The sequence below is a fragment of the Dermacentor silvarum genome, chromosome 9, assembly GCF_013339745.2.
Source record: "Dermacentor silvarum isolate Dsil-2018 chromosome 9, BIME_Dsil_1.4, whole genome shotgun sequence".
NCBI lineage: Eukaryota > Metazoa > Arthropoda > Arachnida > Ixodida > Ixodidae > Dermacentor > Dermacentor silvarum.
This window is the reverse complement of record NC_051162.1, coordinates 131,512,864-131,523,369: the sequence shown is the minus strand read 5'-3', so window position 1 is coordinate 131,523,369 and position 10,506 is coordinate 131,512,864. Positions and strand designations below refer to the sequence as shown.

The 10,506-nt window shown below is 42.1% G+C and overlaps 1 protein-coding gene across 1 annotated transcript in view; it reads left to right on the top strand.

The window, feature by feature from the left end:
- Positions 1-44: 44 nt before the first annotated feature.
- Positions 45-10,506, top strand: part of LOC119463902 (polypeptide N-acetylgalactosaminyltransferase 2-like) — a 30,758-nt gene continuing 20,296 nt past the window's right edge. Inside the window, 9 exon segments of the mRNA XM_049656480.1 lie at positions 45-621; positions 2,881-2,994; positions 2,996-3,231; positions 4,916-4,983; positions 5,071-5,136; positions 5,730-5,939; positions 6,456-6,543; positions 8,728-8,831; positions 10,369-10,495. Of these exon segments, the coding sequence (XP_049512437.1) occupies positions 526-621; positions 2,881-2,994; positions 2,996-3,231; positions 4,916-4,983; positions 5,071-5,136; positions 5,730-5,939; positions 6,456-6,543; positions 8,728-8,831; positions 10,369-10,495 (1,109 nt within the window). The 5' untranslated portion in view covers positions 45-525.

The following is a 10,506-nucleotide window of genomic DNA, read 5'->3' as shown; positions in this document are numbered from 1 at the left end:
AGGATACGCGGAGTGTTACAAAGAGCTGTCTGCTAGAAAACGATGCGGTGACTGGTGCCGATGGGTGGCTGAAGCTTGCTAAGCTCTCGTCTCGCCGTTGAACAAAAGGCCTGGGAACCAACTGTACACCATGAAGTAGCAGCCCGACAGCAACATTTTCGAGTGTTTTCCACCTCGGCTGAGTCGTGTATGCGTAGAATGTGCATCTTCACAACTCTCGTGAAGGTGCGATCGCCCGCAAGGTGCCGTCTCTGCTGGTCGGAGTACATCATGCTCGCTAAAGCGTGGATGACTGTAGTTGAGAACTAAACTAAACGTTTAGTTCCGACACGTAGATGTGCGTTGAACAAGTGCCGATCATGTTCCTGAGACTTCCGCCGAGTGAAAAGCAACGGAACAACAGTTGACTGATGGTGTTGGGCGTCTCATGTTGACATCGTTCCGTACATGCAGAAAGTTCATGACCCCACGGCGATGACTGTTGATGGTCCTTTGTCGACGGCGTGCGAGTTGTGAAAGTGCGCGATGCCAAAACGGAAGCTGAAATGGATTTTACTGCTTGCGGTCACTTGGGTCGGTGGTGTAGGTTATTACCTATTTCGGAGCGGCCGTCGCAGCGGGGTACGTGCTGTGTTGTGTATGTGCATGTATGTATACTATGGTCATGCGCATTTAACTGTGCACGTAACCGCTTGTAACCACAGCTTGTTTGTCTTGTCGAGCTGGTTATTTACACGCAACAACTCAAATTACTAAATTAATCTAGACTAAGCAAGACATTAGCGCGAACGGACGGCGGGGCAGTACGCGTTACACTACGCATATACTCGATTTTAAATGACTGATTGTACACCGTACACCTTTCCAAAAGGATCGCTGACGTCAGTTTTGTCGCTGGGCTTAAAATCTGGTATATAGTCACTATATAATCGCCTATTGAAACGGGTTAAAATAGAAGTGTCTGCGTACGGCATATATGTACCTTGGCTGCTATGAGTTATGTAATTCAAGCGGTTGAACATCTGTCGCTGCGGTCTTCAATAAGAGATCGGGAAGGAAAAAAAATCGACATGTGACATTGCAGGCCATGTACTATGTACTTCTGGACATTGTGAAATATGAGTGAGCACTCTAATTGTATTGCAGAAGCTATAAAAAGTTCCAAGCGAACAGTTATCAATAGTAAATGTTGAAAGACTTCTGCAAAATTTGGGGGAAGTTGCTTGGAATCCCCCTTTCTGCTATTGTGCGAATCACATACCTCAAAGTCTGATGAGAAGTCCACCAGTGTCATGGTTTCTGATAGTTCAAGGTTGACATGTACATCACTCCTGGTGTTTACTCTTTCAGTCTAGATCAGATATGTATGCGACTTTAAATGTATGTTCGAAGCACTGGAACAGAAACAGCGCATGTTTTTCGCTCAAACCCTGTTTTACTAAATTTTGCTCTTTAGTTGGATTTTATTTCTTCCTGAAAAGCCACCTTTCGAATGATAAGAGTTATGCTGTAACTATACCAGCAGTCTACGAGTCAGTATCTTGTAGGCAGGCTTCAGCCACTCTAAGAAATATGAGAAAAGCTTTAGGATACTGTAATTATACTGCCACATAGTGATTGCCATTATGGCACTAAGCTGCAGAGAATGGTTACCATTTCTTGACTATAACCGATCAAAAGCAGTTAGTCCATGGCTGTCGTTCTTGTCATTACTATGAAAGATCTGTGCAACATTAGCAAGGGTGGTGTTGAGTAGGTGTGTCCAACCAAGCCTGTGGTACAATTGCTCAGGCTGAATGTATGCACCTGTCTCAAAAAGATGTCCTCACTCTGTCATCAGGACGATATTAAGCCCCTCATTGAGTCAAATTACTAAGATATGCTTCCTGATATCCTTGAAGATTACCTCCTAGATTGTACTCGACACTAGCATAAAATGCAGCTGTATTGTTTCCGTGCATTCATTGTAGCCATGCCTGCATTCAAGTAACATTCTTTATATGTAGTTATGTGGAAAGGCTGCACATAGAAATGCTGCAAATTGAAATTATGATGTATATGAGCAATAATTTTTAAAGAGAAGCAATAAAAAAAAGTCATTTGGCAAACATTTTGTTTGAGCAAACTTTAGTGACTTCTTTATGAAAGACTTTGCTAGTAAGCCTGGCAAAAGGCAAGTGCTTGTTGCCAATTATTCTTATCAGCAAAATAATCCCAAAATCTATGAAGGCATCTAGAAAACGGATTCCTTCTTGGTAATTGTTTGCAAAATATGACACCTAAGCTATCAAAGCTGCCAGAGTCGAGACCCTCGCTGTGCATGTCCTATTCCCCTTTTAACCCCCAAGACCGAGCGGTAGTCAACCTTCCAATTTGTACTTATTTAGCTTTGCTCTGCAGTAACGAATAATGCATGGCAGCTCGTTCCACTGATAACTGATAACTTTCGGCACTCCTGCATATCATTTTGTAGTTTACATTTCTTTTGCTGTCATAAGTTGAGATTCATTTTGTTGACTTCTGTGTACTTAAAAATCTCTTTGCTGATAACTTAGTGTTTCTCTTGAGTGCAAGAGATAAACCATGCATTAAAGCTTTCTTTAAATGAGAACATTAAGTGGAGAAAATGGCAAAGTAGCCAAATTCAGGAAATTTCATGTGCTTTTCTAGGGAAGAACGTGGGAGATAAAGGGTTAAAGAGTAAAAATAAGAGTCCCTGAAATGGGGGTGGATTCCTTCAAGACCTCAATAAAGTTCTTCATCTATCTATCTATCCTCAGTTCTTTTTTTCTTTTTTAAAATTATTATGGCTAATGGAAAGATGTAACATAACGATGCACATGTTCCTGACTGTGGCAGGTGTTCTTTTGCTACATGCAGTCTGAAGACAGCAATGAGGCGCTACGTCTGAAGCCGTCTGCATCAGCAGCCCTCCGACAGTCCTCTTCTCAGCTGCCAAACTCTAGCAGACAGCTGTCATGGCGCTACTTTGACTGAGAAGGGCTATGTAGCTGTGGCACGGATCAAGCCGGGAGAAGACGCGTACGAGCGACACAAGTTCAACCAAGAGGCAAGCGATGCGCTACCCAGCAATCGCGCCGTCCCGGACACACGCCATCCTAAGTGCATACCAGAAGGCAGCTTACAGCCGGGGGAGAAACTGCCGCCAACAAGCGTCATCATCACATTTCACAACGAAGCCCGCTCAGCACTCCTCCGCACCATCGTCAGGCAAGCCGAGTGATTCACCACTCTTGACAGACGTCAATAATACGCCGGTAACACGGTGCACTTCCGATCGCAATCGAGCGAGATTGGGATTCAGTTTCTCAGCCGCGATTGGCAGCTTGAGCAAAGGAGCCAATCATGATCGAGAAATTTGATCCTTACTTACTCAGTGTTTCCGCTGAGTGCAGGGGATAAATCATACAATGAATGCTTTTTTTTTTTTATCAGAACGCTAAGTGAAAAAAAGTGCAAAGTAGGAAAATTTGAGAAATTTTGCATACTTGATCGATCACAATAAAAAAGGGCCCTGTTTGACTGGCGTATAAAATACAGTTGAAACTCCATATAATGAGCAAAGATGTAACAAGTAATCAGATATAATAAAGTAAATCTGAACTATTTCTCCTCTATACCAGCATGTAGCAAATATATGCTTATAATGAAGGTATTTTTTGTGTCACATGCGACTTCATTATAACAAGGTTCGACTGTACAGACAGTACTGACAGTGGAGTCCACCAGGGGGGGGGGGGGGGGGCGGAGGTGCCGGGTGCCGGCCAGGATCGTCGACTGGGATTGAATTAACTGAAATATTGAATTCCCCGGAGTCAAATTAATGGAATCTACCAAGTAGCATTTTCAACATATGCAACCTTAGTAAAATGTGCTACAACATATGTGGGTGTTCCAGTTAGCAGTTCGTTGACTTATTTTATAGCAGATTTTGGGGATGGATATCTTGGAAGTGGTACTCGGCTCCAAATTAACAATATTTGCTCTAAAGTTAACATTCAAAAGGTAATTAGCATATTTTAGGTAATTAGGAAAATAATCGTTCAGAATTTCGTTCCTGCTAATGCCTGCCTAGGCATATAGCCTATTTGAAAAAACGACAGAGGCCTAGATATTTTTTTAAATGGTTCAGTAAAGAAAAAAACACCTGGTATAACTTTTATTTTACATGCAACAGACTTCATCAAGGTCAGTTTCGCAGTTACCAGATGAAAGCATTGTTCAACATAAATGTCAAAGGGATTGGCCTGAGCTAGAGCATGCTCTTAAGCACCACTGCAACTAGACCGCTGGCTTCTCAGCACTGCCTGCAATGTCTCTTCCTTTGTCTTGTCATTCGTATTATTTCGAGTGAATGACAGCAAATCAGCTTTGAATGAACAACTAGAACAAGTTTGTACTCTCAAGCGATCAATTGACTGGTGGATGATAAGAAATATCAAAAATAAAGCAAGAGGAACCTTACGTAGCCTTGTAGCCAACCAGGCATCATCAAAGTTGAAGTGCTTATTAAACATTCCATCTAATGTGGCGTGCACTGAATGTTGGTTCAACGGTGATAAATGCAGAATGGTGAGAAATCGTAACTTGGGTTCATGGCGAAAAAATGGGACAAGAAAAACTACCAAGTGAGCTGACTACCAACAGGGGCAATGCTCTGCTTCTATTTTACTACTAAGATGCTTGCACAGTTTGTATGTTTTTGAGCACCCTCTTTCTTCTAGAGTGCATATATTTGTGTATGTGAAATAGTCACCTTTTGCTAGTCGGCACTCGTTCTGTCTGGTCTTTCTTCTCCCTTTTTTTGTGCTGTTTTTTCGCCATTGAGCTGTACCAACAAGCTCAGGTTTCGGACCCTTTTTATGACTTGGGCTACCATTTGTATCGTTTCTAGTGTCCTCAATCGAAGCCCTCCAGAGCTGATAGAAGAGATCATTCTTGTAGATGATTTCAGCGACGACCGTAAGTTGTTCTACATTTAAAATGTTCTAATTCTCTGTCAATCTTAAAAGGAGTGCTGAACAGTTTGTTCTTTTTGTACTCGCGCAGCATCGGACGGCAAGGAATTGGCAGCTATACAGAAAGTACGCTTGGTGCGAAACAACAAAAGAGAAGGTAGGCAAATGTGCATTGTCATTTTACAAGCTAGTTTTATTAAACGGAACTGGCGTGACGATTGTGTGTGTGTGTGCATTCTGAACACAAGTGAACGCACAAGCATAAGTTACACCGGCTCATCTATTTTAATAGAAACAGACATTAAGAATCTCATTTTGCGTATATCTCAACTGTTTCGCATCAGTGGATCTCTTAAAGAGGCAGGTACTACTTGCAAGACAAATTACAGAGTGATATCAATTAATGAACAATATTTCACTAATTAACTGTTTAATTAATTGCATTAGAGCACATGCCCCAATTGAATAATTGAAGCAGAACAGTAATGAAGTAATATTCATTCAGCTGAAATCCAGCACTTAGCGCCAGTTTCAAGAAATACATCCTCAGTGGCTGTGGCAAAATGCATTGATGTAACACTTGTCGGCACTGTGGAATGGAGTGTCTCCGCTGCTATTTAATATTGCCTAGGTTTCTAGAAGGATATCGTAACAGCGTACATAGATTCTGTGCTTTGCTCTAGCTTCACATTCAGGATGCCGAGAATCACGGGAAATGTTTCACGAAATGAGCAACGATAAAATGTGCAGGCCTAGTGCGCAGTCGAGTGCGTGGGGCCCACGAGGCACGGGCACCGGTACTCACGTTTTTGGACAGCCACTGTGAGTGCAACCAGGGCTGGTTGCCACCGTTGCTGAGACGCGTCAAGGAGGACCCCCGCCGCATCGTCTGTCCCGTCATCGACGTCATCAACCTCAACTCTTTCAAATACTTTGGCGCCTCAGCTGACCTGCGCGGTGGTACGTAACACTCCATACCTTGGTTACCTTGCATCCCCAACACACGTTCACTTACAGGGGCAAACTTTGTGTCACTAAGCGGAAACGGTGGCATTATTCCTAATGGTGGTCAAACCTAATAGTGGCTCTGTGGTGGTAAACTTAATGCCTTAACTCTGGAATGAAGCCTTACGTCTAATTCCATTCATGCATTGCCACACAGATTATATCTAGTTGCATGAAACGTTTAAAGTGTACTAAGGCCGTATTATGTAACAAAGTTTTTTTTTTTTTTTTTTTTCACGTAAGTATTCATTAATTCCGATTGCAAGGTATCTCAAAAGCTCTGCTAAAGCAGGGCTTGAAACAAGCACAGACCCTGTGTGGTTTGTTTTTTTACGAGTACTCCACTCGAAAAGTTAGTGGAACACCAACAGACTGAACGGAACAGCCACTGTTGGTAACCTCCGAATGTCATTTTAGTTTACTGTGCTCACAATCAAGCTCGTTTTGCGTTTCTTATTTATCACTGCACAGGCTTTGACTGGAACCTTGTGTTCAAGTGGGAGTTCCTTTCAAGTAAGGAGCGCGAAGAGAGGGCCAATCATCCAACACTACCCATCAGGTACATCGTCGCTGCTATTTAAGAACTCGGCAAACAGCATGTTTTACACCATGGTTCATATATGTGGCCATACACTCTAAAAACAGTTTACACCCTTTGGGGCATATCTACTCCCCAAACAATAATTGCCATCTGTCTTGCTTGAGTTTCCCTTCGTGAAAGCTCTGCATTTGATACTTTACTGTCAAGAATGCTATGTCACACTGATAATGCGCATGCCGTTCTTGACATGGAAATGTCAGGCGTGCAGCATCAAAGAAGGGAAAGGCGTGTAAGATAGGTGACAATTATTGTTTGAAGACAAAATAAGCCCCAAAGGGTGCAAACATTCTTTTTTTTTTTATAGTGTATGTCCTCCAGTCACAGCATACACATTTGCAGACACAACTTGTTTTTCAATGGTGGCACGGAAAAGAAAAAAAGAAAGCTTTGAATGCTGGACATGTATGGTGTGGTTCCATTTCACTTCAATGTGCTGAGCATTGCTTCATACGACTGCACTACATGTTTGATGGGAGGATCCGTTCTGTCAGTAATGGCGAAATAATAGTTTTTCCTAATGCTCCCCCCCCCCAACCAATAATACTCCCAACCAATAACTAACTTGTTCGTGTGCTTTGAGCAAGTCATTCAATGCTTTTTATAAAAAACTTGAAATTGCTGTGCACTAAATCTGTATTTAATTGCTATTTAATTATGAGGATTCACTAGAAAATGCACAATGCATCATCCGACCACCTTGATAATTTTTTTCAATAGACTCTACAGCACTTTGGAATCACAACTATGTAACTTCGACGCGTTTATTGATGGCCCATCATAATATATGACTGAAGACGGTATACAATCACACTGAAAAATGCAGGAATGTTTGTTAGACATATTCAGTATTCCTACATCTTCAAACCCAGAGTCTTTCAATGATAATAGTTCCGAAATTCCACTTTAAACTCTAGGTATCTTGGTTCTGCGGGGTTCAGTTGACTTATATGCCACCAGTAGGCAACAAAATCAAACTTTGCTTTGGCTTGTCATCACCTATAGCCTAGTAAAAACCTTGAGATAACGGATTTGGCTGGTTTAGTTTCACTTACTGTGTTTTCAGAACTTTTTACTTGTTATGGCACGCAATGTTTAGAGAAGAAACATATCTAGATGGGTGCTTAGAAGAACAGACAGGGCATTGAAAAGTATATGGTACGATTTACTCTTTAAAATGAAAGCGCACCGTGCACCATTGCAACCTGATGGGACATCCAAGATTGGTTCGGGTGGTTTAATATATTTATGTTAACTCCGTGTCCAGCATGCATGGCTGGCTTTTGGAAATTTAAGAGTTGAATTAGAAGGCACAAAAATTTACTAATAACATCAATAATAAAGTCAAGTTAACAAAAGCTGGCAGTATTAATGCAAAGTATTGTTTACTTCGTACCAGGCACCTTGCAGTCGCTACTAGGTAGGTTCCTGTCTTGCCTCGTTTTGGGCATCTTCAATAATGGTGGGATAGAACCAAGGTCCCCCGACACAAAAGCTTGATGCTTTACCCATTAGACCACGGATGCACTACATACTTCTATTGTGCCAATACCAACTAACGCTTTGAGATGATTGGCGTGTGCATTGCATCGCATAGTAACAATTTGCTTTAAAAAAAGCGAGGGCATTTGTGCGTGTGTCGGCTTCCCTTAGGGCACGGATGTAGGAATGGAACACGTGAATAATTGTCAAGTTTACTGCTCTCCGCCACATAGCAACTTGTTGCTTACTATAGCGACAGTACACCAGTTTCTTCCGTATTGTGCTGCCCTTGGGTTTGGTCCGGGTTCAATGGAGACAGGATGTAGCTTCTTTTTGGCCGGAGTACAATAAGTTAACCTGCAAGCCGTCGTCTCAAATAATTGTCGTCACCATCATCATACTCTTCCTGCTGTCTGCACAAACACACGATTGCTTGCCTTACACAAACATGTTGGTCTATCTGACAATGCTTTTAAGAGTCTTGAGGTATGCCGGATAGCCAGTTACCTGGCGAAATGCTTTGCACAACATTGATTCCTCTGGCTTGTGTGATCTTTATAACTTATTGTTGCAAGGAGGCCATATGTATAGAAAATCTTAGTGGCTGGAGCAACGAGTGCAACTTGCGCACTAAGTAACCCACTGTGAAACTATCCTTCCCAGGACACCCATGATAGCAGGAGGCCTCTTCGTTGTGGACAAGGCCAACTTCGACCAACTGGGCACATACGACACAGCCATGGACATCTGGGGTGGTGAGAATCTCGGTGAGCCATACATATTTTCTACATCTCCTAGAATCGGTTCAGAAATCATAGCCTGTGTCAGTTAGAAAACCCAATTTTAACAGCTGTAGCTTACGCGAGTTCTTTCATATCACAGTGTGTCCATGCATTATTTTTTTTAATTGTCATGAACATGTTGCGTTTACTTAGACATCATGATAGTGACTAATGCAAAATGTATTTGAAGAACGTGCCATTAAGATTTAGAGAAACCATGTAAATAACCATTGTGAAGGTGGTTTCGTATCTTTTATATTTTGAGTAGAAAAGCTGATGAACACTCAAAACAATTCTAGCACGTTTTGGTTGATCGAAGCCACACAAGTCATTACCAGAATATTTCCAAGGACAGCAATGCTGTCTTTTCAGTATTCTGGCATACATCCACGCTGATATGTTTTCGCAATGCTAAAAACCCTATTATGCTACAAGCAAATCGGAACATGTACAATGATGGTATCGTACGGTGACGGAAAAGGCAAAGACAATTGCTTTGTTGGAACAATAACCATGACAACCAGGGACTGCACTAGAAGCTTGCATCCTGCATTGCACGAAAGGGTGTGAAGAAAAGGCTCTACACCTTCTTTTATTAAATTATCTTCTTTTTTAATGTGATGCCGGTTCAGTGCAGGATGGTATGTTTAGCGCTTAGATTTCAAACAAATGTCTCCGAACCAACCAACAAAACCCAAGATAGCACATCGAGGTCACCAAATGAAAATGTGTTCTTATGTGTTGAGCGCTGCAACAGTGCTTCATATTTACTGGTACAGTCAAATCTCATATAAGAAACTCACATCCGACACAAAAATACCTTTTTTTTATGTGTGATGCTCGTTAGTATACATACGTTGCACACTGATATTGGCATAAAACATTTAAAATTTATTGTGTTTTATCCGGTAATTCACAATATAGAGGTTCTTCATTTATGAGATAATTCGTTACATCGAGGTATTCATTATATTTGGTAATTCATTATCTCAGATAATTGTTTATATTGAGGTTTGACTTTATAATTGTATCTATTGCTTTTCGTTCGTGATCTGAAAGCTTAGCTGTACACAGCGTAACATCAGTTGAAGGAAAATGAGACATCCACTCGATTGGGTGGATGTCTCATTTTCCTTCAATTACTTCTCTTCACCTAGCGGGTTTCCACTGAACTATTACACCAAACACTTGCCTTTGCTTCGAGTTGTCGATAAATTCGACTTCGCCCTGCCATCTGCTAGCTGCCTGGTTAGCTCAGATGGTAGAGCAGCTGCCCTGGAAAGGCGGTGGTCCCAGGTTCGAGTCCCGGACCTGGACGAATTTTTCTTCAGCTGCGAGGCTTTTGTTTCTAGGAAACCGTATGGGTTTCCTTTGTAGCAATTGCTACGATTGGGTGGATGTCTCATTTTCCTTCAATTACTTCTCTTCACCTAGCGGGTTTCCGCTTAACTATTACGCCAACGTACATCAGTATGTTGTGGAATGCCCTTGATGTGGAATACCAGACTGTTCCCTTGCACAGAGCTCTCCTTCCGCGTCTGGCAGTGCGGAGGCAGCCTGGAAATTCTGCCTTGCAGCCGCGTGGGCCACGTCTTCCGCAAGCAGCACCCATACTCTTTTCCTGGGGGCAGTGGCAATGTCTTTGCTCGGTGAGCAGTCT